Below are 26,770 nucleotides of genomic sequence, written 5' to 3'. Positions count from 1 at the left end.
TGAAGGGGTCCAGGCAAGGCCACTGGAGAGAGCTTAGTAATGTTCTGCAGAAACACTTGACATTTACTGGGATAATGGACGTGGAAATTGCATACAGGGATTTGATCCAAAGAAAGAGATGATTCATTGTGTGAGTTGCAGTAGAGGGTTGATGCAAGAGGGCATTCAAACCAAGCATCTTCCAAAGAAAGGTCTGGTCCTTGAAAAGACAACCTTTAACCCTTGAAATATACCACCTGGTGTACTCTCGCCTGGAAAATCCCATGGACGGAGGAGCGAGCCTGGTGGGCTGCAGTCCATGGGGTCGCTAAGAGTTGGACATGACTGAGCGACTTTGCTTTCACTTTTCACTTTCATGCATTGGAGAAGGAAATGGCAACCCACTCCAGTGTTCTTGCCTGGAGAATCCCGGGGACGGGGGAGCCTGGTGGGCTGCCGTCTATGGGGTCGCACAGAGTCGGACACTACTGAAGCGATTTAGCAGCAGCAGCAGCAAGAGTATCTTTGTATATTTGTATCATTTCTTTTTACATTCTGCATACAAAGGATGTCATACAACATTTCTCCTCCTCTGTCTGACTTACTTCACTCCATATGAATCTCTAGGTCCATCCATGTTGCTGCAAATAACATTATCTCTTTCTTTTTAATGGCTGAGTAATATTCCAAATGGACTCACAGACTTAGAGAAAAAAATTCATGGTTACCAGGGGAGGGAGATGGGGGGAATGGATACTTAGGGAGTTTGGAATCAACATGTACACACTGCTATATATAAAATGGATGACCAACAAGGCCCCATTGTGTAGCACAGGGAACTCTGCTCTATGTTATGTGGCAGCCTGGATGGAAGGGAAGTTTGGGGGAGAGTGGATACATGTGTATGTACGGCTGAGTCCCTTTGCTGTCCACCTGAAACTATCTCAACGTTGTCAATTGGCTATATCCCAAATACAAAACTAAAAAGATTTTTAAAAGAGTATTTTTTTCTACCTGGGACTTTAGATCATGCCAGGTAGTCTAAGCTCACAGGGTGATTTATAGCAGAGGCCTTGGGTCAGACAGTGTTAGCCTGATGCATGGAGGAGCTGGAGCCTGAGTAACATGGGCTCTTCATGTTCCCACATGAGAGTTACTCCAGTAAAAACCCTGGACTCCATGGCTGGGATGAGTTTCCTGGTTGACAAGATTCCATGAATGATCCCATATATCATTGCTGGAAGAGTTCCGTGCGGTCTATGTGACTCCACTTGGAGAGGACAGCTGGAAGCTTGTGTCTGGGCTCTGCCCTCTGTGCCTTTTCCCTTAGCTGACCTTAATCTCTTTTTGCTGGCATCAGTGGGAAGGGTGACTATACCAGCTTTTCTGACTTCTGTGAGTCCCATTAGTGCATCATCCAGTCTGAGAGTAGCCTTGGGGATGCACAGAAGATAAATCAAGACAAGACATCCACAAAACAACGCTTTCATCTCCTCCTGAGGGAAGGTTCTCATCACCTCCTACTTAAGGGGCTTGGAGGATTAACTGGATTCATAGTACAGCAAGTCCGATTAGTTGTAGATTAGCTGTTTGGATAAACTGCACAGAGAGATCATATGTGACTCTCTCCAGAGGATGGGTTCATTCTTCCTCATCTGTGCTTGTTGTCTTCCTGAAGCCCCAGGTTTAAGTCCCTTTGGGTACTGAGAGCCTCGGTGCCTGGGCTGGTTTGCTCGTGCTAGTCTCACACACTGCACACCATCTCTTCAGTCTCAGTCATCGTGGGAGCTCCTTGAGCACAGCTACTAGGCTTCCATGACTTTCACAAGCTCCTTGAGCGCTGCTACTAGGGCAGGCAAGGAGGCTGGCCTCACTTCCCTGACTATGAGAGCTCTAACACATGCTCTTCTACCTTCAATACCTTACACAGGAGAGAGAGAGATGCTGCTTCCAAAAAGACCCGTGTTCAATTAATTGATGATCTGGAGCTGGAGCCTGGGTGAATTCTGCAAATGCTGCCAGCCTGGGCCAGGGCCCGGGGTGAACAGAGGTCGCCCAGGGTATTGTGAGACCCTGTTGTTTTTTCAAAACCTCAAACAGACTTGCAGATGTTCTCAAGGCATTTTTGTTTTAAGGCTGGAAGAAAAAAGAGAGAGAGAGAGAAGGGAATGCTACAGAGAAATAAATTCTGGCTCAGACTGTTCCTAGAGGGCCAGTATGTGGCAGTGCGCTGGACAGGGCATCACTCAGAGTCAATGTCAGAGAATGAAGGAGCTCGTGCAAGGACTGGCAGTCCAGTGATCAAGACTCCACTTTCCAGTCTTCCCTGCTGGCTCAGTGATAAAGAATCTCCCTGGCAAAGCAGGAGACATGGGTTCGATCCCTGGTCCGGGTGGATTTCACGTGTCACGGAGCAACTAAGCCCATGTGCAACAACTACTGAGCCTGTGTCCTTAGAGCCCGGGAACCGCAACCATGGAAGCCCGTGTGCCCTAGAGCCTGAGATCCACAAGAGAAGCCACTGCAATGAGAAGCCTGCGCACTGCAGCTGGAGAGTAGCCCTGCTCTCTGCAGCTAGGGAAAAGCCTGTACAGCAATGAGGACCCAGCACAGCCAAATATAAATTAATTAGTTAAATAAAAGCCACAAGGGAGGACTGGAGGACTGCATTGTATTTTGTTTGACTGTTGTAATATAATGCACGGCCATATGGCCACTCGGCTTATATTTGAATTACATTTCGCAGGGGTTTTTCAGAGTTCAACTTGGTTCCGTGATTTTTAGGAAGCCAGATTCCCTTGACCAGACAGTTCAGAAAGACGGAACAATAAAATGGCCACACTGTTGCTTTGGGGAACAGACAAACTACATCAGCCACTTTTGTCAGCAGGAGTGAAAATTAAAATGAAGACGTCTGGCCTCTGAGGATGCCTGAGGACAAGGATGGAGGTGCCCTACACCCCGCTTGCAGCAGGTCAGGCTGCTTCTTTTTCTTGAATCATGTGTATACACTTTGCTCTGGTCAGGCATTTGAGTGCTTACATGGCGATTCTCTTCTGTTTCATTTGTCTTTGTCTTTAGAGCTTACAGGGAGACTCAGAGAGGGGAAGAAGCTTGCCCAAGAGCACACAGAAAGACACAATGCTTTGCTGGGCTGACTCCTGCTTTTTTTTTTTTTTTCAAACTGTTAGGCGAAGGGAACTCAGAAATACCCTAGACTTTTTGTCTAGGATTCATGATCGCTAAATGAGTTACACCTCCTCCTACTGATCCTGTGCTAAGGCAGAGTTCTAGACCTTTTTCGTAAAATAGTCTGGCTGTATACTTACTGTGTGAATGGAACACCCTTTTCACCCTCTGACAGATGTATGTTGCATTCTTCAGAAACCAGGAATAGTAGTCAAGACAATACCTAAAGATCGAAATCACAGTCGAGAATAATTATTACCCTTTGTGGATATTAGAAGAGAACCATCTAAAAAAGAAAGTCACAATGGCTAATTATTCACAACAAAAAATTCTCTCTCTCCATCTTTATAGGCTGTGGGAGGAAAGGTAGAGAATGAGTCTTCACAAGAAAAAGTTCAGACTTTGAGTCAGAAAGACTTATTCTTCTACCATCAGGACTTGCCAGGACATGTGACTTCAGGCTGATTACTTAATTCTTTGAGCCTTAGTTTTTTCATACATAAACAAAAGACAATAATAGAATCTAAACTCTTAGGGTATCTTGTGGAAGACAGGAGACACTGTTTGCAAAGTTCCGCAATGGTGCCAGAATTACCATTAGTGATGGTAATGGTACCATCAGTGATGAATATCATCTATTTTTGTGTGAGGTGGTCAGAGTACAGGGCTGTTAGAGTTAACCATGCAGCCAATACCTAGCAAGACAACATCCTGCTCTTGGCTGGTGACTATAGAAATTGTTTCAAAGGGCTTCAGTGAAAAGGTCACACATATCATTAGGAAGAAGAGTTTTCTGTGCAAGTTGTATCACTGGCTCGATGTCGGACTCTGGGAATCTACTTCCCTGTCAATCCTTCACCTGATATACAAGGAGGCTGGGCTAAACATTCTCTAATTGCTTCGATTTCTATCATTCTGTGATTCTAGTGTTTTCTGTACTGTGCTAAGTTGCCTCAGTTGTGTCCAACTCTTTGCATCCCCGTGGACTGTAGCCCACCAGGCTCCTCTGTCCATGGGATTCTCCAGGCAAGAATACTGGAGTGGGTTATCATGCCCTCCTCCATGGGATCTTCTTGATCCAGGGATTGAACTTGCATCTCTTATGTCTCCTGAACTGGGACGGGGAAGTCTTTACCACTAGTGCCATCTGGGAAGCTTCTGGGGAGCAGCAATTGCTCATGTAGAGCTTGGCAATAAAGATTTCCCAGGTTCTATCACCTTCAATTTACCTGGGAAAGGAAAATCCCTGGGAAATTCCATGGACAGAAAAGCCAGGACAAAAGAGCCAGACATGACTTAGTGACTAAACAATAGACAAAATGCTCTGATTATTCTCTTCTAATAAATCATACCAGGCTGAAGGCATTGGCTTAAAGCTCAACATTCAGAAAACTAAGATCATGGCATCTGGTCCCATCACTTCATGGCAAATAGATGGGGAAACAGTGGAAACAGTGGCTGACTGTATTTTCTTGGGCTCCAAAATCACTACAGATGGTGATTGCAGCCCTGAAATTAAAAGATGTTTACTCCTTAGGAGAAAAGCTATGACCAATCTAGATAGCATATTAAAAAGCAGAGACATTACTTTGTCAACAAAGGTCCATCTAGTCAAGGCTATGGTTTTTCCAGTGGTCATGTATGGATGTGAGAGTTGGACTATAAAGAAAGCTGAGTGCTGAAGAATTGATGCTTTTGAACTGTGGTGTTGGAGAAGACTCTTGAGAGTCCGCTGGACTGCAAGGAGATCCAACCAGTCCATCCTAAAGGAAATCAGTTCCAAATATTCATTGGAAAGACTTATGTTGAAGCTGAAACTCCAATACTTTGGCCACCTGATGTGAAGGGCTGACTCATTTGAAAAGACCCTGATGCTGGGAAAGGTTGAGGGCAGGAGGAGAAGGGGACAACAGAGGATGAAATGGTTGTATGGCATCACCAACTCGATGGACATGAGTTTGGGTAAACTCCAGGAGTTAGTGATGGACAGGGAGGCCTGGTGTGCTGTGGTTCATGGGGCTGCAAAGAGTCAGCCACGAGTGAGCAACTGAACTGAACTGAACTGAGGGCATTGGGGCTCAGGGCCACTCAAAGTCCTCTGTAATTATTCCAGCAGATGTAACACAATGTAACACAATTCCAGCAGATTTGTAACAGCAGATGCAGCAAGTCAACTTGACAACACTTGACTGCACTGTGGCATGGCCACCCGCCTTGGCTCTGGGGACCCAGAAATGAATGGGGTTCCATTCTGGCTCTCAAGGAGGTGACAATACAGCAGAAGACCTACTGGGGAGTGCATTCCTCAAGGTACTGCTGTCACCTGTGTGTTAGTTATTTAACGCCTGGCCACCTAGTAGCCTGCAGAGGAGCCGAGCAGAGTTAGAAGCCTGTAAGTACTGGATGCAAAGAATACCTCCCAGCCTCCATCCTGGGCTCTCTCTTCTGGCTCGTGCAGAGGCATTGCTGGAAGAAGCGGCACAGCTCCATCAGACAAGGGTTGAGCTTCTGCACTGTCAGCGCAAGGGGAGCAGCGGTCATAGCCCCCTCCTTAGGGAGCGGCTCAGGACACCCTGGAAGATGCAATCCCAGACCAGTCACATCAACAAGCATTTAGCATGCATCTTCCCTGCAATGCAGGAGATCCCGGTTGGATTCCTGAGTTGGGAAGATACCCTGGAGAAGGGATAGGCTACCCACTCCAGTATTCTTGGGCTTCCATTGTGGCTCAGCTGGTAAAGAATCTGCCTGCAACCCACCTCAAAACAGGGGACACATACAGACTGAAAGTGAAGGGCTGGAAAAAGATTTTCCATGCAAATTGGGACCAAAAGAAAGCAGGAGTCACAATACTCGTATCAGATAAATTAGACTTTAAAACAAAGGCTGTGAAAAGAGACAAAGAAGGTCACTACATAATGATCAAAGGATCAATCCAAGAAGAAGATATAACAATTATAAATATATATCCACCCAACATGGGAGCACCGCAGTATGTAAGACAAATCCTAACAAGTAATATCATAAAAAAACAAAGAAAGGCTGTAAAAGTGTTCCAGATTAAAAGAGACTTTATCAACATGACAATGAAATGCAATATCTGATCCTGGACTAGATCTTGTACTAGAAGGAAAAAGTGCTAAAAAGGACACTGAGGGTCAGTTAACAGTATTAGAATACAGACAGTAGATTTAATAAAAGTATTTTATCCATGTTAAATTACTGAAGTTGACAACTGTACTATTACAGTTATTAACCGAATATCCCTACTCTTAGGAAATTCAGAAATATGTACTGAAGTATGTGGGATACTTCATGGGAATAAAAACCATGATATCTGCAGCAGGCCTTCCAAGAGCTTAGAAAAAACTTTTTGGGTGGGGAGCAGACAAATAATAAAGAAATGGGGTGAAATGATAAGAACAAGTGAAAAATCTGGGCAGAGGTTATATGGATATTATTTGTATTATTTTTGGAACTTTTCTTTAAGCTTGACATTAAAAATTAAAAATGTGAAAAAAAAAAAAAAAGAATCTGCCTGCAATGCGGGAGACCTGGGTTTGATCCCTGGATTGGGAAGATCCCCTGGAGAAGGGAAAGGCTACCCACTCCAGTATTCTGGCCTGGACAATTCCATGGACTACAGTCCACAGGGTCACAAAGAGTTGGACACGACTGAGCGACTTTCACTTCACTTCTCTTCCCTTTGTTAGGGTCTGTGCTGGGTGAATATTGTCTCGCCCCTGGTCTCGGGTAGCTCTGGACCAACAGGTGAACATGGCCTTGCTTCACCGTGACTATCAAAGCTGCTGTGAGAGATCCTAGAGAGGAAGAAAGGTGAGGGACCGATTCCTGGAGGAAATCAGAGATGCTTTCCTGAAAATTCCTCGAGAAACTTTACCTTCCTCATTAGATGGGTGGGATGATGGGTAGCTAGAGCTATATAGAGATAGATAATATGGGTAGAGATGGGCTTTCCAGGTGGCTCAGAGGTAAAGACTCCACCTGCCAATTCAGGAGACGAGGGCTCAATCCCTGGTTTGGAAAGATCCCTTAGAGAAGGAAATGGCAACCCACTCCAGTATCCTTGCCTGAAAATCCCATGGACAGAGGAGCCTGGTGGGCTACAGTCCATGTGGTCACAAGAGTCAGATATGACTTAATGACTAAAGAACAACAACAGATACAGATATAGATCCAGACTGTTATTGTTCAGTCACTAAGACAGGTCCAGCTCTTTGTGACCCCATGGACTGTAGTCTGCCAAGTTCCTCTGTCCGTGGAATTCTCCAGGCAAGGATACTGGGGTGGGGTGCCATTTCCTTCTCCAGGGATAGATCCAGAGAGATACAGCCAACACATTTTCTAAAATTCAGTCCAACCACTGCCCCCATCCGCACCTCTTATGCATTTCTTTAGAACCTGGAGAAAAAAGGGCTGTAAGTTCCTATGGTAGCATAATCAAATCTTTGTCTGAAAGGCCCATTCACCATTCACTGCAGGTTTAGAGCAGGGCAAGGCAGATCTTAGGTGATATGAAAAAGGAGACATGCACGGTCCAGCAATTTAATAATGCCGTGTTGACATATGACTGGATGGTCCGGGAACATTCAGGAAAGTAGTCTTGAAAGGCATCCAGGAACGGGAGGGACCTGAGAACTCAGCCTTTGAAAGACTCACTTTGTATCCATTTCTATCTTCTGCAAACTGGCTCCACAGAAACAAAGGAGAGAGCTGGACCTTCAAAAGTTGGGAAAATGCAGCACAGACCACAGAAACCCCAAGTTCTGAACCTCTGTCAGGAGTCCTGAAAACCCACATGCAATCCCAGAACAGGGTTTTCTCTTGAATTCCGTAAGAATGAAGTACACACCAACAAGGGCCTACTCTAGAGCACAGAAGACTCTGCTCAGTGTTGCGTGGCAGCCCGGGTGGGAGGGGAGTTTGGGGGACAACGGATACATGCATATGTATGGCTGAGTCCCTTCAGGGTTCACCTGAAACTGTGACAATATTGTTAATCTGCTACACTCCAATACAAAATAAAAAGTTAAAAAAAACAAACAAAAGAAGTGTGCATACAGGGATGGCCTTTCAAACAGAACAGAAGTTAATGACACTCAACAGCTGGGAGTCGAATATTTCTTTTTTTTAGGGCTTGACAGATGTAAGTTTTTATATATAAAATGGATAAAAAATAAGGACCTACTTTATAGCACAGACAACTATATTTGATATCTTATGATAACCATAATGGAAAGGAATATTACAAAATATATATATTGCATATTTGTATGTAACTGAACCACTTTGCCTTAGAGCAGTGATTAATGTGACATTGCAAGCCAACTATACTTCAATTAAAAATTTAAAAAATTTTATTCTATCTGCATGTATTGCCTACATTAAAAAAACATGTTTCAAAAGATATAAAAATAAGATTAAAACATGAAAAATAAAAAATGATAATAGGGCTTGATGACACCAATATAAGTTTTTCTAGTTTGCATGGGCTGTAAAAGAGCTTCTAAGGGTCATTTTATTTAATTTTTTTCAGATGAAAATCCTTGGGTTATTTTATTTGATAATAATGATTGTCAATTTCTTTAAGTAACTGTAACAGTCTTTTAAAACAAATTATTTTTTTATTTGGCTGCACCAGGTCTTAGCCTCAGCATGTGGAATCTAGTTCCCTGATCAAGGATCAAACTCAAGCTCCCTGCGTTGGGAGCAAGGAGTCTTAGCCACTGGACCACCAGGGAATTACCACTTTTTTCTTTTTATTGTTAAAGTTATCCCAGTTCTTTCTTTCTTTTTAAGTGAAGTATAATTGCATTAAGGGTTACATATTGTATGATCCTAGTAATATAACTTATTTTTTGGGGGGGCAGCACCATGCAGCATGTGGGATCTTAGTTCTCCGACCAGGGATCGAACCCACGCCCTCTGCATCCCTGCTTTGGAAAAGCATAGTCTTAACCAGTGGACTGTCAGGGAAGCCCCAGGGGTTGAATTTTGGAGTCATCCTTTCCTCCTTCCTCTCTTTCTGCTAACATCATGCTCATTGTCAGAATGGCTTCCATTTGCAAAGCGTACAGCACTTTCTCAATGGGCGTTCATTCAATGAAAGTTGTTTGAATTAAGTTATATGGTGCTGTCCGGTTCCAAATCACTTCCACACACATTATCTTACTCAATACAAAACCCTGCAGAGGAAAGACATTTTTAGTGCCCACAATAATTATTATCATTCTCCCTTTACAGCAGAGAAAACTGAATTCTGGAAATTGAGTGCAGGAGGGTACCTCACCAGTAAATAGCAGAGCTAGGATTTAATCCCAGCAGTCTGAATCTAAATTTATCAAACAAACCTCTTTTTATTATAGTACACAGCTTCACCCAAAACAAACAAGAGCTAGAGGAGTGACAGGTGCTGGTACATACTTGAAAACTGGTGGGTTCCTGGGATCGAGGCTGACTCTTCACCAGGTATAAAGGTCCACACGGCAGGGAGGTCACCTGCATAGGTGACAAGGGCCTCACAAAGGTCAAAATGAAATGGTCTTGGGTTATACAGACAACCAGAGAATCATGGCATCTTAAGGAACTCTCAAATCTAGAGAGAAATTGTAGTCAAGAAAGAGGAAGTGATTTATGAAGATTACAGGGCCATTTAACAGCACAGCAAGACTTAGTTCTCCTGCCTGTTTTCCTTCTAGAACCAGTAAAGTACAATAGCAAGCCTGGTCTGCCTGCAGACACCCCCATCACCATGCCACTGCCCTTAAACTACGCTTCCCACCTGGGGTATAGCATTGCCCTTTGCAAGGCCACATTCTTACCTGCCTGTGGATATTTGGGGGCTGGAGCCTTGGTAGGACTTGGAGTCTGTGTGCCAGGGGTGGATGGACCTGGGATGAGAAGAGAGAGAGGTGAGCTTGGCTGTCTTCTAAGGATGCCTGAGCAGAAGTGGTGCCCTGACACCAGTCCTGCCCTGTTCATCCCCTGCTGCCTGTCAAGCCAGGTGTCTGGTAGGATGCTGAGGATACAAAAGTCAGTTAGAAATAGCACAGCTGTGAAGAATGCTACAATCCACTGAACACAGTTGCCTATAACAAGGGCATCTGGCTACAGGGATCAGAAGAAGTCATTTTAAAAAACTCACAAACCAGGCTTCGCCGGTGGCTCAGGGGTAAAGAACCTGCCTGCCAATGCAGGAGATGTGAATTCAATCCCTGATTCTGGAAGATCCCACATGCCAAGAGCAACCAAGCCCGTGAGCCAAAACTACTGAGTCCGAGCTCTGGAGCCTGGGAGCTGCAGCTACTGAGGCCCGAGCACACCCGTGCCCTAGCTCCACAAGAGAAGCCACTGCAGTGAGCCTACGTACCACATGCAACTGGAGAGAAGCCCGAGCCGCAACAAAGATCCAGTACAGCCAAAAACAAATAAACAGAATTTTAGAAAGCACAGAAACCACTTTTGTCTGGTTACAGGAGTAGAAAATATGGAAAATTCATGACACTGCAGTGATGAAAAATCAAAATCCTCTCTGCTTCCCAGATACAGTCAAGGTTAACATGTTGTGAATTTCTTTTCAGTCTTATTTTGGTCTATTTTTAATTTTCTGTGTATATTTATTACACACACATGCATACACACATAAATACATAAAGAAACACATAATTGGAATCAGACAACAAAGTTTCAGGCCATCCTCATATTGTGATTATATTTTAATGTGCATATCATTATATTTATATGTAATTAATAGAGGTAGGGGGCTTCCCTGGTGGCTCAGTGGTAAATAATCTACCTGCCAATGAAGGAGACACAGGTTTGATCCCTGGGTAGAGAAGATCCCCTGGAGAAAGAAATGGCAACCCACTCCAGTATTCTTGCCTGGGATATCCTATGGACAGGTGGACAGAGGAATCTGACAGAGACTAGCGGGCTACGGTCTATGGGGTCACAAAAGAGTCGGACATGACTCAGCAACTAAACGACAACAACAGTGGAGGCAGGAGTGAGCAATCTGTCTTACCTGAGGTCGGGCTGGTCTGGATCGGGCTGCCAACTGCGGCTGCTGTCCCGGCAGGAGGCTGGGAAAGGCTCCTTGTGTTCATCGTCTCCTCGGCCTTAGGAGATGTAGGCAAGGAGGCAAGGGTCTCCCAGGGAGGCCCTCCAGGAGTTTTCTCGCTGGTGACCTGAGCCCAGGGCGTGGGTAGAGTGGAAGCCTGTGCCTGTCTGTGGGCCGTGACCCTTGGAGTTCTGGCCACCTTCCTAGTAGCTGCAGGGTAACAGGGCATGTACATGCTTGACTGCCTTGATTCAGATGTAAAATTGACAAGACATTGACATATAATCAAAGGGTATATGCAATGTGCACGCATAATATAGATTATCCAGGGACTTCAGCTCTGTCCTGAACTGGAATAAGGGGACCAAACTAAACTTCGTTTTCCTAAGTACCAATCAAGAAAAAAATTCTCCAAATTCCTAGGTCACTAAACAATCAGCTAGAGTGTGTGTTTGGGGGATGGTGGACTCTGTGAAATGTAAGCAATACATTTCTAATCATATGGCATAGTGGAAAGGTTACAAGGTTTAAGGTGAGGAGACCTGGAGATGTAAATTCTGTCCCCAACTCCTCTGTGCTGTGAACTTTGGGGCAAGTTACCAAACTCTTTTTAGCTTTACCATTAAAATGGAGGTGATGGTGGTGATGATGGCAGCCTGACAATATCACAGGATGGTTATTAAGACAAGCCTTCTCTTGTTGGTCTTTTAAACAAAACTCGTCAGATGGTTTTCACTTGCTTATTCCCATGGTAGGAATCAAAAAAGTTTTTTTTCAAGTTTTTACAAAACTAAACTCCTGGGAGTATCTTAACTCTATAATTTAAGTTGGAAACAGTTGGCATTTTAAAAATATTCAGATTTCTCATCCAGAACATGATATATCACTTTATTTAAACGTGCTTTTATTACTCTTGTTAAAGTTTTAGGTAGTTTTTCTTACATAAAACTAGCACTTTCCCTGTTAGGGTGATAGCTAGGTATTTTATGATTTCCCTTGCCACCTGTAATCACATCTTTTTTCATGTTATACCAGAAAGTTTTCTTCTTTTGTATAACTGTCTAGGTGCAGATATATTACTACAAACTTTTCTAGTTAGTGAAGCTGATTCCTTTTCCTCATTTTTGTTTCCCTGCCTGCCTGACTTTTATCAATTCTCATCCTTCTCAGGGGAGCCTCTCTCTGGGTTCTCTAGAATAATAGCTCTTTGTAGGCTGAATAACAACTAATCAGTCTGCTTGCCTATGCCTCTCTCCCAGGTCTGAGAGGTCAGGAAAGAAAGAGAACATTGATAGAGCTGTGGGGTTCTTTTTAACAGCTAGCCTGGGGTCTGATATTAAACACATGCATTGACAAGTAAATGAATGAATGAATTCTGGTGACTCTGGTCCAGTATTGGAGCTCATTGAGACATAACTGTCTTTTAATGAAAGAGTTATCTCAGTTGTATCTTATTCCAAATAAGATTAGCGTGCCTTTTACATTTTTAGTGGTAATACCACTGATCAGTGTCCACAGACGTGATGGGAAAGGAAGAACTTCTCAGCAAGTCATTGGCAGCAGCTTTCTACACTGACATCAAGTCATTAACATATTCTTGGCATCATTATCCAGCCTAACCCTGCCTACCATAAAATATTGAGTTCACTTCATTTCATTAGTGTGTGAATTTCAGGAGAGATATTCCCAACCACTTTGCTGAAATAAAAATACCTGATGTTACAATATAATACAATTATGTAAGATATTACTATTGGAGGATGCTTGCATGAAGTGCACCAGGAAACTTCTGTACTATTTTTGCAACTGTGAATGTTGAACTACTTCAAAATTTTAAAAGTTATAAAAGTAAACATTAGAAAGACATTATGCCAGCGATATTCGTCACCTTTGCTTATAAGAATTAGACCCAGACTGGTTCACATCTCTTATTTAAGGGATGCTAAAGAAAGGGGTTAGTGGAGAAGAGATAAAGGAAGGATTTCACTTATTTATCTGAGCCCAGAGGGAACTGGGGTGGGTGGGCAAACAAGACAGGAGAGGAAAGGGTGAGAAATCTTACTGGAGGCTGGGAGGGTGGGAGAGGGCATGTCCAGGGTGGCTGTGGCTCTGGCCGTGGCCTTGGTTGTGGCTCTGCTGTGACGCTCAGGAAGCACGTTTGTCTTCAAGGTCTGCTCTGCCTCTGAAGGAGGCGTTGTGTCTGTCCCAGAAGAGGTCCTCAGAGCGGACACTCCAGCCCTCTGGGCTCCACGTGGGGGGCTTGTCCTCGGTAGTGTTTGCTGGCTTGTGGGTGTGAGCTGTGAAGTCGGGGCCGACGCCGTGGTAGCTGCACATTTAAGGAGACACTCAAGAGCAGCTTTACTATGCTGATATTTTGGACACAAAGAATTGTCGAGCCACTGGAAGATCATTGGACGGTAAATACACAGTACAGAGGTTCAAAATCACTCAGAACAGTACCTGACATCACCAAGAAGAGGGTTTCTCCTTCAGTGAGCTGAAACTAAGCTGAAATATCAAGCTCTGAAAACACTGCAGGAAAAAGCCCTGTGCACAAAATGCAAAGCTGTCAGACCCAAAAGCATCAGACACTTGACATGTTTCCTGAACAGAACCTGACTCCCGTCAGAGTCCTTGCCCACCTGGCAGCCCTTTGCTCCTCCGTGGCTCTGACGCTGGTCCCTGGAAGAGTGCTTAGGTTTGCTTAAGTGCCCTGGGGGTGTAACTAGGGGCCAGGGGTGAAATCTGGGAACTAGGGGTTCTCAGGCAGAAACCACTTGAAAGATGGGCTCCCACAAAGACAGCATGTGCGTGCATGCCAGTTCAGTCATGTCCAACTCTTTGTGACCCCATGGACTGTAGTTCCCCAGGTTCCTCTGTCCATGGAATTTTCCAGGCAAGAATACTGGAGTAGATTGTCATGCCCTCCTCCAGGGGATCTTCCCGACCCAGGGATCGAACCTGCATCTCCTGCATTGGCAGGTGGATTCTTTACTCACTGAGCCACTCAAGAAGCCCCCTACAAAGACAGAAGGAAGGCTTCATTCAGAGGAAGAACCCCTCCCCCCAGTGTCCTTGGATGCTCCATGAAGAGAAGGAGGAAGAGACTCAAGTGTTCACCCTCGGTGAAAGGGTGGCTTAGGGAATGGGGGCCCAAGTCAGAACAGGACAGGCTCCCAGTAGCCCATAAGATCTCATCCTCTGGGTAGATGAAGGCTGGCCTGCAGACAGGTGGGGTTTCAGCCCCTAGTTGCCTGTCTGGCAGGCAGCTATGTGTTGGACACAACCAGTGCAATTGCAGAAGGTGGCCCTGCAACCTTATTTCCTCTCTCTTGCCTTACTTCTGGGCTCAGCATCACTCCACATGCACCAGAAGCCTGGCCCTTGCTCCCAGATGAATGGACATGGGGATGAGTACCTGCCAATCAAACCATCACTGAGACAGGTGACTGCTGTCAAGCACATCAACTTTGGGTCAACACAGTCTCTCTTCCCAAGCAGCTGTTGCTTGGAAAATTTACAGAAAGAGCACAAAAGGGGAGACCTAATTGAGACAGGGAGTGGAAAGTCATGGAAGGACTCTCTGAAGAAGTGAGATTGGCATAACCCTCAGATCTGTTCTCAGAATTGAAAGGAACCTGCCAATGGCCCATTGCATCTCTTTATCAAGCACAAGTTGATAACTTCCATAATTAAGAGATGCCCTTTAATAAGGGGTTCCCAGGTTGCACTAATGGTAAAGAACCCCCCTGCCAATGCAGGAGACATGAGACGTGGGTTTGATCCCTGGGTCAGGAAGAGCCCCTGGAGGAGGGCATGGCAATCCACTCAAGTATTCTTGCCTGGAGAATCCCAGGGACAGAGGAGTCTGGTGGGCTACAGGGCATGGGGTCATAAAAGAGTTGGACATGGCTGCAGTGACTTAGCACAGCCTCACACCCTACCTACAATAAATACCAATCAAGGCAGCCTTGTGAAGTGGAATTGGAGGTTGACTGCAAACTTCATTTCACTCCAAGGACACTGATGAAGAACCTACTGTGCACAAAGAGCACTGTGAGGCATCAAGAGGAAGGCAGACGCAGAGCTGAAGGAGGCTCAGCCTCGCCTTCAAGTGTCAGTCCTTGAGGAGACACACAGATAAAGTCGTCTGTGACTCAACCTGGAGTAACAGAGTCCAAATGAGTGTTGTAGGATTACAGAGGACAGAAGACTAATTTTGGTTAGGTGATTTTGTTGGAAAGAAGAGTCAGTAGCTGAGTTAGCCATTGACAGACAAATTGGACTCTGAAATACGGAAAAGTAGGGAAGTTCCATTCTGGGATAACAGCAAAATTCCAAAGGTGTGGAAATGTATGCCATCTGCAAGAAGAGGCAGGGGTTTCAATAGAGTTTTAGCAAGAGATTTATGTAAAGAGAGTAGATGAGTGTGGGCTTGATGATAGAGAAATGTATACTCCTTGCTAAGGATTTCGGATCCTCTGCTGCTGAATTAGGAGTTCTGAGCAGTAGAAAGATATAACCCAATTATATTATAACTATTTTGGGAATGGATGGATATTGCAGAGAAATAAGAGACTGGGTCAAAGGAGACTGGTTCAGGGGCTGCTATAGTAAAGGTAGATGATGAGAACTTGAACTAAGATCATCAGAGCAGTAGAAAATAGTCTTGGAAGATCAGCCACATTGCAGAAACGTTATTCAGCTAGAAATGACAGCTAAGTGTAGAAGAGAAAGCTTTAAGGTGACCCAAAATGCCACCTGGTGCCAGAGAAAATGCAGGAAGATGGGGAGGTGTGAGTATGGAGGGGCAGAAGATGGTATCTGGGATTGGATGGTATCTTGTATCTGGATGGCATCTGGGTATTATGGAGTGGCAGTGTTTACAATAGGGTCACAAATTCAAATATGTACAAAAGTCAGGTACTTTATATGAGAAAAGAAGTGCAAGCCAACAGGGAGAGGTGAGGGCTATGGAAAAGAAGAGAAAAGCGTCTCTCCTAACAGAGAGGATGGCAGGTCAACTCCATTTGCTGGCTGCCAGGGGTGAGAGGGAGGACCCAGGGCTGCCAGGTCTTTTGACAAAAAAAAAAATCTAGAAATCCAAAAAAATTTCAGTGACAAAATCCTCTGATTTTAACACAACACAGCTAAATAAAATACCTGAGGGCAGCGTTCAATCTTCAGCTTGCTAGCTGGGACCTTGGTCTGGAGACTCTATTGTAGGAGTTTGGGAGGGTTACACTCACCCAGAACACCAGATATGTTGCTGGTAAATGTGTAATTGATAACAGGGGACTTTTCCACCAGCTCCCAGAAGTCAGAAAGATTCCGTCCTGCAGAAACCACAGCAACAGGGTCAAATCTTGGGCTTACCTGTTAGAGAGTTTGCGTGTAATTCTCAGCTTAGAGAGCTGGTCAAAGAATGGCTGCCGGTGGTTCACCTGACTTTCCTGTCATCATGCAGATGAAGATGCAGTCGGATTCATTCGTTTGACTCACTGCAAGACAGACCAGGACACAGCAGGACTTAGCAATGGGCCTGAAGCTGTTAAGTCTTTGGTTGAAATGAAAGTTAAGTTGGAAATTTCTAGCTCCAGTTGTTACAGGAAGACAAGGCTAACTCCTGATTTGGGAGCCCTGCTTTTTCGTATTCCATGCTGAGTGCCACATCTCAGTATTTGCCGAGCATTTTCAAGACGAGCAGACCTGAGAGGATGGAAGCTGACTTAAACATCTCTGTGAGGTGGCTGCTGGAATTTCCAATGATGTCCACCAGGAGGGCGGTGAAATCTGCAAGACAGATTGAGCAAGGTTGCATTTCTGAAGCTCGGTTTAAGTTTCAGAGACGTGAGAGGAAAAGTACATTGTATGTGGATTTTTCAAAGTAAATTTAACAAGTTTGATTTAGTTCAGTGTATTGAGGAATACTAACAACCATTTTTAATATTACCAGTTTCTTTTTAAGTCTTAATTTTAGTCAGGCAGAAAACTTCTGGATCTACCACTGTAATCTCCTTTCTTCTCCCATTTCCCTCCCTGCCTGCACCGCACCCCCTTTCCCTCCTGCCCCCCACCATCCAAACCCTTCTCTGCCAGTACCAAAGAGCTGTGCAAGACCAGAGTATTGAGTAATGAAAAGATCAGTAATTTTTCTGATTTGTTTCCCTTATACCTCACGATTTCATCTCATTGATTTAGAACACCAAATTCACTGGATAGGAAGCAGTTCTGCAGACATGGGATGTAAATTTAAGTAACTTCAGATTTTCAAAACGGTATCAAATCTAGTGGTGGATTATAAATGGCAGACTACCAAAGGAGACAAGAACTCTACACAAAACAGACCAAGGAAGCTCTTCTGCTGCCCTCCGTGTTAAAAAGTCTGATGGGAGGAGACTGAGACAATCTTACCACATTTCAAGCTATAAAATCTCTCTCTGAGTGTATCCTGAGCAAGTCTTAATGTGGCGGGAGCCACTGACCGATGAAAGTTCCCGTTACGCATACAGCTGCCTCCTCCTCTGCTGTCCATTTATCGCTTTCCAGGACCCAGCTAGGTTTTGGCTTCTACAGCAAGGAGTATTTATTCTAGGAGCCCCAAACAGTGAATTTTGAAAGACACTTCTGAGGTCCCGTGGATAGTTTCCCATCATGCCTTGCATAAATGATTGTTTTCAGTAATAGGGCTATGAGCTGGGGTTGGGGGCGAGCTTTGAAAATATAGAACCCAGAGCATTGAAAATATGGAACTCAGAGAGGTATGAAAAGGAAATGTGACAACTGGTGAAATGTATGTATCATGTGAGGCCAGTGGGAGGCGGGTGCTACCCTCCGAGCTAGAGTCTCGGTGCCATGTCATCACCATGCCTCGTGGGTTCACGGTTGGTCTCCTGGAGGGTGCTGCCGTGGTGCACCTACATAGTGTGGACACTTGGCCATGAAGAAGGTAGGCCTCCTTCGTAATGTCTGTTTAGACCAGTCTGTCCCTAGTCACATTGGTAAACGTAAAAACTGAAGAGGGGAAGTACTTCATTTCTCATGCCATCTATTTTCTATTTCTCAAAAGTCTCCATTGCTATTAATTCATTCGTCTAACATTCACTGAGTGTCTACCATGTGCCAGACATCACTGAGGCACTGGAGGACTGTGTAAGACCCCATCTCTGCCCATCAGGAGCTGAGATTAGTGGGGGAGAGAGACTCATAAACAGACCAAGAAACTGCAATCCACAATTTCAGTCCACTATTAATAGCACATACATCATATAATGAGAGTTCCTTGGAAAGCAAGGAGCTCAAACCAGTTAATCTTAAAGGAAATTGACCCGAGTACTCTTTGGAAGGACTGATGCTGAAGCTGAAGCTCCAATACTTTGGTCACCTGATGTAAACAGGTGACTCATTGGAAAAGACCCTGATGCTGGCAAAGACTGAAGGCAGAAGAAGAAGAGGGTGATAGAGGATGAGATGGTTGGATGGCATCACCAATGGACACGAACTTGGGCAAATTCCGGGAGATGGTGAGGGACAGGGAAGCCTGGCATGCTGAAGTCCGTCGGGTCACGAAGTCAGACAATACTTGGCGACTGAGCAACAAAAACACTAATATCACATAGAAGCTATGAGCATGGCTTTGGAGCCCAGACACCAAGGATGGAGTTCAAATTCTGTGCAAGCTTCAGAGAGATGAGGAAATTTCCCAAGGTCTTAGAGTATGTGGCAGGGCTTGAATTCGAGCTGAGGCCTGCCTTGTGCTAAAGCACCAGCTCTTCTGAAAATTTCTACCACTGCTCATACACATCTCTTACTCAATACATTTGTCAACTCTCCTTTTAGAGCTGCTCCCACAGTCAGGTCCTAGCCTTGGAAGAAAATCAGTTATCACTGACTCGAAGACATTCTTTGTTTCGGTGAAAATTTGAATTATCTGATTGATTAACAACATGTAGATGAATGATATCGACTACTTTCATATGTAATAGGAAGTAGGGGGAAATTCCTTTTTGTCTCTCTAATTGGTGATGACTTATGAATGTCTCAGTACTCAGTGTCGACAAGGATGAGGAAAAGCACACACTTTCACACATTACTGATAAAAGTGTAAACTTATGCAAGATTTCTAGAGGAATGTTTAGTGATGTGAATCATCACAAGACCCCCTTCCTGTCAGACAACAATTCTATTTTGAAGACTTTATCGTATAGGAATAATTGGACAAATACTCCAAGTGATTGTACACAGGTACTCATCACAGCATTGTTGAGAACTGTAAAAAAAATTTGCATCAGGAGGAGATAAATAAATTATGGTACTTTTTTTCAATGAATATTATGAATTCATATGAAAGAAAATTCATATTTATATTCATTGGAATAGAATGTTTTTTAAGACCTGCTGATTAGTTTAAATAAGATTATAAAACATCATAGAAAACATGGTAAATACATAAATATACTGCCTTTGAAAAAAAAAATCAGACAATACCAGGTTCCCTTAATCAACACTCTTCTATTTCAAACCCAGACTCTAATCTTCTTTTTGGAGGTAATCACCCACCCGGTGTTCAGATAGGCATATATTTTTTCATCAGTGCTATTTTACTCAATTTATTTATTTTGCAAGTTCCTTTCTCTAATTGGAAATGTCATGGAAATATTTCCATACACAGACCAAATCTGATCACATGCACATATTTATGTACTGTCTATGGCTGCTTTCCAAGATTTAATTATACAGCAGACTATTCAACCATTTTCCTGATGATGGGTGTTTAGATCATTCTCAGATTTTGCTCTTAAACAATGATACATTTTGTTCTTGCCCTTCTGCACAGACAGAACTATTTCTTGGTAGGAAACCAAGAAAGGAAATCTCTGGGACAATGAATGTGCATGTATTTAAGCATAATAGATATCATGGCATTTTCTTATTTTAGTCAAAGGAGAAAAAAATTCTACTTATAGAAAAGGGAACAAGCAAAATCAGTTGCAAGCCTCATGATGAGTTGTACCAACCTGACAAATCGTTGGTTCGGTTGTTTAAGCAGTAGCAGTACCTCGTGGGGAAGTTGGCTGGATCCACAGTCTTCAGGTTGGAAACTGTGAAGAGAAACGAAGTACACAGCAACCCTGACACATAGCCTGGCCCTGCCTGTCCATCGCTTACCATTCTTAACACCAAGAAGAACTTGGCAAGGGGAGAAGGGAAGGATGGATTGGGACTTTGGGATTGGCAGAAGTAAACTATTAATATGGAATGGATAAACAACAAGGTCTTACTGTAGAGCACAGGGAACTATATTCAATACTGTGTGATAAACCATAATGGAAAAGAATGTGAAAAAGAACGTACATATACATCTATATATCTGAATCATTTTGCTATATAGCAGAAATTAACACTGTAAATCAACTATACTTCAATAAAATAAATTAAAAATAAAAGAAGAGCCGGCAGCACTTACTGTTATAAATGGCCACAGAAAACTTGTGGAAGGCGAATGAACTGTAGGAAGTGACACTCAACAATGAGAAGAAGTTCTTGCTATCTGCCAAAGATACCAAGATAAAGAAAGAGCAAATGCCCACCAACAACACTGAACAGTAATAGAAATTACTAAATCGATTATAGAGGTTTAACAACACAATGAACAAATAAAAATAAAATAATGAACATTGAAAATAATAAAAATCAAAGCAAACCCCAAAATGCAAAAATACATGTCCCTTGACTAAATTTCTTGATCTATCTTTAAACTGGCAATTCTCTCACAATATAGCTATGATTAGCGATGACTACACAGGTGCTGTGTTTGGAACTCATCTTGCTCTCAAAATGCTGGCAGGCCTCCTACTTCATTTGGATGTTTTCAATCTCATCATGAGTTAAGTAGGACACACATCCTCCACTCAGAACACAAGGGAGTTGAGATACGCAGAAACAGCATGGGTCTTGCCCAGGTCATGGAGAGTCCAGAAGTGAGGCAGGAAGAAAACAAAAATGGACCTGGATTGTGCTTAAAAAAGAAAAAAATGGTTACCTTTTAAAGCTCTATTCAGCATCCCATTCACCAGCTCGGTGAGGTTAAGTGCAGACAGATCGACTGACCTTGCAGGCAGTTCTGAAAGAGATTCAAAGATAATGTCACCAGCAGGCCTTTCTTGGCAACAGAAAAAGTTCCTCATTTCCAGCATTCAGGCAGATGCGCCTCCTGTTTGGACATGAACTCACACTCTGTGTTGGGCACAAGGATTTGGAAGCTAAAAGGCAGTTCCTGTGACAGCTAAGGACATACACAGGGACAAGCAAGAGTAGAAAGGAGAAGTCTGGGTAAAATACAAGGAACACTTATTTTAGGGAATAGTTTATCTCTGCATGTGGAGAGAGTAGAGATTGGCAGGGGAGGCTCGTGTATATCAGCTCCAGGAAACTGCAGGAGTTCTCAATGTCCTATATAATACAAATAATGACATTGTCTAACAGAGAGGCTTGGATCCTGGCTGACTTTTGGCCTCACCAGAAAGACTTTGTTTTCAATTCTAGAATTCTGATGCTTGGATTTCATCCTCAGAGATTCAGATTTAATAGTTCCCAGACATCAGTGGCTTCTCAGCTCACGCTACTGGTAAAGAATCTACCTGCCAATGCAGTCAGTCAGTTCAGTCACTCAGTCATGTCCGACTCTTTGTGACCCCATGAATTGCAGCACGTCAGGCCTCCCTGTCCATCACCAACTCTCGGAGTTTACTCAAATTCGTGTCCATCGAGTCGGAGATGCCATCCAGCCATCTCATCCTCTGTCATCCCCTTCTCCTCCTGCCCCTAATCCCTCCCAGCATCAGGGTCTTTTCCAATGAGTCAGCCTTTCACATCAGGTGGCCAAAGTATTTGAGTTTTAGCTTTAGCATCAGTCCTTCCAATGAACACCCAGGACTGATCTCCTTTAGAATGGACTGGTTGGATCTCCTTGCAGTCCAAGGGACTCTCATGAGTCTTCTCCAACAGTTCAAAAGCATCAATTCTTCAGCACTCAGCTTTCTTCACAGTCCAACTCTCACATCCATACATGACCACTGGAAAAACCATAGCCTTGACTAGACGGACCTTTGTTGGCAAAGTAATGTCTCTGCTTTTCAATATGCTATCTAGGTTGGTCATAACTTTCCTTCCAAGGAGTAAGCATCTTTTAATTTCATGGCTACAATCAGCATCTGCAGTGATTTTGGAGCCCAAAAAAATAAAGTCAGCCACTGTTCCCACTGTTTCCTCATCTATTTGCCATGAAGTGATGGGACCAGATGCCAAGACCTTAGTTTTCTGAATGTTGAGCTTTAAGCCAACTTTTTCACTCTCCCCTTTCACTTTCAACAAGAGGCTTTTTAGTTCTTCTTCACTTTCTGCCATAAGGGTGGTGTCATCTGCATATCTGAGGTTACTGATATTTCTCCCTTGGACATGGGGTTGCTCCTCGCCTGCCAGTGCAGGAAACTAAGAAACCTGGGTTCGATCCCTGGGATGGGAAGATCCCCTGGAGAAAGCAAAGGCAACCCACTCCAGTATTCTTGCTTGGAGAGTCCCACTGACAGAGGAGACTGGCGGGCTACTGTCCATAGGGTCGCAAAAAGTTGGACATGACTGAAGCGACTTTGCACTGCACACACAGCATGGACATCAGCCCCTAAATCCATCCATCCATCCATCCACCAATTGCCCACATATTGATAGCGTGCAGCCAAGTGGAGAGATGTGACAAGGTAGAAATAGTGCTCAATGCTGCTTTTTATGTTTTTGCAAACAGTGTCTTTTTCAACTTTTACTTAATGTTCAAATAATTGTGGCTAAAGTGATCTGAGGATTGGAGAGAGACTGCAGCCCTGTTGTGGGGGTTGAGAAGTGAAAGTGAAAGTGTTAGTCGTTCACTAAAAGAGTCGTGTCTGACTCTTTGCAACCCCATGGATTGTAGCCCACCTGGCTCCTCTGTCCACGGAATTCTCCAGGCCAACATACTAAAGCACAATGCCATTTCCTTCTCCAGTGGATCTTCCCAACCCAGGGATCTAACCTGGGTCTCCTGCATTGCAAGCGGATTCTTTACCATCTGAGCCACCAGGGAATCCCTGGTATTGGGGGTTGGAAATGGGGAGGCATCCAATGGTGGGAGAAGTGATCTCAGTGGTCCAGGCCTCTCATGGAGCACTGGGCTGTGTGTGAGGAGGGAGTACTCACCTGTAGTGTCAAGAAAAACGATCCCCTTTTCTCTCCTCTCTTCTTCTCTGAGGCTGGACACTGGGAAGAGAAAAGCCTTCAGGAGAAAAATGGAGCATTCAACCCCAACCCCACGCTGCTGGAGAGGCCTCAGAGGTCTGTACTATAACTGCCCTCTGACGTCGTGAAGGTCAGCATCGCTGAATGCGCTGCAATCCCTCCCCCACCCCTGGGCTTCTAGTCTCCTTGAACTGGACGTGCTCTGCTGAGTCACTTCAGTCGTGTCTGACTCTGTGCTATCCCATAGACGGCAGCCCACCAGGCTCCCCCGTCCCTGGGATTCTCCAGGCAAGAGCACTGGAGTGGGTTGCCATTTCCTTCTCCAATGCATGAGAGTGAAAAGTGAAAGTGAAGTTGCTCAGTTGTGTCCGACCCTCAGCGACCCCATGGACTGCAGCCTTCCAGGCTCCTCCATCCATGGGATTTTCCAAGCAAGAGTACTGGAGTGGGGTGCCATTGCCTTCTCCAGGACGTGCTCTAGAAATGCACATTTTAATCAATAGACAAGCTGATTCCCATGCAGGGCATCTAATCCACCCCTTCTCTTCACTGGGATGGGAAACTGAGGCTCAGAGAGCAGAAGAAACTTGCTTAAATTTGCTCAACCAAGCCCTGGTAATAAAGAGTCAGAACCTACTTCCAGAAGAGGGAGTCACTTGCCCACTCAGCAAATTTCATGCTGCCAAAGAAGAGAATGTCAAAGGAAATCTTGAAATACCAAAGGCATTCATTCATTCTTTATTCTTTCAATAAACATTCACCTAGGGCCAAGCAGAATGCTAGGTGTTTGGTATAAATAAGTCAATGGGAAAGGACCCTGTCTCCGTGTCTGCAGAGCCTATTGTCTGTGGTTTAGAGGGAGGAGAGACACTCACGTGTCATCCCACGTGAGAAGAGTCAAACAGGGAATATCAAGATGCTAGGAACACCTCTATCAGAGAACCCAACCTGTTCTCTGGGATGGAGGAGACATCCCTGCAAAGCCGAGACCTGAGAGGTCAGCTGTTTTGGACTAGATGCCACTTAATCATACTGCATCATTTACTACTATTGTTGCAATGATTACTTTTCATGTCACATTCCAATGGACAGGTGCTTTGTGCCCATTTTATAGATGGAAAAACCAAGGCACAGAGAAACTGGAAAATGGGTCATTGTGTTACAGCATGAGTCAGGCTTTAGGACTGGTCTAGTTACCTGTTGCACCAAGCCAAGTCCCATCTTTTTCCTTCTTAACTTGTTTATTTCCAGATGCTGGAATAAAAGTTTTCATGAGTAAAATGGTATTGTGGAAGCACAGCCCCAGAAATTTATAACATCCTTAAAAGTCATCTTATCCATCACTCCCTTTGAAGGATGAGGAATTGAAGTCCAGAAATGTTAAGTGATGTGCCTAAATCCCACCTCTGGCCAGTCATCCTATTCCCATCTCCACTCCTCACCCCAGATTCTGGCAACCACCTTTCTTATCTCTGCTCCTTTAAGTCTGACGATTTTAGATTCCTTGTAGGAGCAGCATCATGCTGTATTTGTCCTAGGAAGGAACACCTGTTCATTTACCTGTTGTAGGTAGGAAAGTCATGACATTTTCCTTCTCAGCTTCTCCTCTAAAGGAAGACACTAAAGTCAAACAAAAAGATTTCATCAGAGAAATTATAACACAGACATAATATCAGAGAAAATTTAATCCAAAATAAGCCTTTTAAAGATGAGAAAATTGCATTGTGGACTTGCTTAAAATCCAACATGTACTTGGCTCATTCATTCACTAATTTAGTCATTAAATATTTATGGATTAACTATAGCAATGCTAATAGTTCATCATGCCATTAAGCATCTAGATTTTAATAGACATTGTGTGTATTAGATACTGGGAGAGTATGATGGAACAGATAGACACAGAGTCCATCCTTACGGAATTTATAGTCTAGTAGGGAGGGCAGACGTGAAGGAAAGGAAAACCCAGGGATGTCATTTCAGACAACGCTAGTTATGCTGAAGGGCATTCGGAGCGCATGGAACAGGGAGCCTGATCTAATTTCAGTGATCTGAAAGCCATCCCTGGGAGACGATGCTCCACTGAGATCTGAAAGGTGAGCATATTAGAGCAGAGACAAAGCTGGCTCAAGGGTTAGTCAGTGTATAGATGACAGTCCGAGCCCAGGGTCTGAGATAGGCAAGAGTATTATTTTACAGACTGGAAGAAGGCCAACATGATGGAGCAGAAAGGATGGAGACAAGGGATTGTAGGAACTGGAGCCGGGGAAGTAGTCTGGATCATGTAGAGCATGTAAGGACTGAGGAAGCTACCCAAAGAGAAGAAGTAGAAAGTCATTGAATACTTTTTGGGAGGAGGAGGAAAAAATGAAGGATGAACTGGGGAAGTGGCTTAATGAAATGTCTGAGAGAATGCCTTAGGCTGGTGAGTGGAGAATGGTATATGGAGAGACGAGAGGAAGAGGAAAAGCAGGGAGCTGGTTTTGGAAGCTCCAGCAAAGGGAAGATGATGCTTTGGACAAGAGTGGTCACTGTGGAGGGGAAGAGCATTCTGTTGCATAAATGGGACTCGAATGCAACAGAATAAACGGGACGAGGGACAAAATCAGAAATGGGGGATTCGCTATTGTCATTTTGATTAATGGCAGTAGTAAATTTGATCATTTAAGATTCTGGGCTGAAACACTGGATGCTACAATTCTCTAAAGAACAATGAATATTCAAACAGAGTTTATAGACCAAGACATTTGACCTTTGACTAGACCCACCTGTGTTGAAAAGGGACAGGACACAAGTGAGATCCAGGCACAGCCTCACCAGAGGACCACATAGCAGGAAGCCTGGCATGTTTGTGATACTCTGGCCCACCTGGAAGCAAGCAACACAAGCACATGGAGGAAACCAGCTGAATTACTAACCACCTTGGTGCAGAATATCCACCAGGGAAGTAATATTGAGAACACCTCATGGGGCATCACTAGAAATAACAATCTATAAAAGGCACTTATGGTTCTGACTGGTGAGGTTATGCAGAGGTAACAAATTAACTCCACAACCTCACTGGCTGAAATCAACCACAAAAGTTGATTTCTTGTTTACAGTCTGCACTTGCTGCACATCGGTGGGGAAGTTGGTTCTGCAGGGTCACTCAGGTGCCCCGGATAGTGGAGGCTTCACCTTCTGGACATTCTCCATCCCTGTGGCCGCCTTAGTCATTGACTCACGGTGGCAGTGGAAGAGAGAGTTGGAGGATTACAC

At 44.1% G+C, this 26,770-nt stretch overlaps 1 protein-coding gene across 1 annotated transcript; it reads right to left on the bottom strand.

The window, feature by feature from the left end:
* Window positions 1–345: 345 nt before the first annotated feature.
* On the bottom strand, window positions 346–26,359 carry HHLA1 (HHLA1 neighbor of OC90). The gene is made up of 16 exons (XM_070803002.1): window positions 26,281–26,359; window positions 25,076–25,135; window positions 23,477–23,536; window positions 21,291–21,371; window positions 20,715–20,798; window positions 20,266–20,349; window positions 16,958–17,041; window positions 16,693–16,749; window positions 16,492–16,584; window positions 13,311–13,574; window positions 11,213–11,506; window positions 10,011–10,196; window positions 9,613–9,687; window positions 5,585–5,741; window positions 3,309–3,391; window positions 346–2,115 (listed from the first exon to the last, which is right to left on the bottom strand). The coding sequence occupies exons 1-16, from the start codon at window positions 26,357–26,359 to the stop codon at window positions 2,072–2,074; spliced, it is 1,785 nt and encodes a 594-aa protein (XP_070659103.1). The 3' UTR covers window positions 346–2,071.
* Between the last annotated feature and the right edge of the window lie 411 nt (window positions 26,360–26,770).

This window comes from Bos indicus, chromosome 14 (genome assembly GCF_029378745.1).
Source record: "Bos indicus isolate NIAB-ARS_2022 breed Sahiwal x Tharparkar chromosome 14, NIAB-ARS_B.indTharparkar_mat_pri_1.0, whole genome shotgun sequence".
NCBI lineage: Eukaryota > Metazoa > Chordata > Mammalia > Artiodactyla > Bovidae > Bos > Bos indicus.
This window is presented reverse-complemented; position numbering and strand designations above follow the sequence as displayed.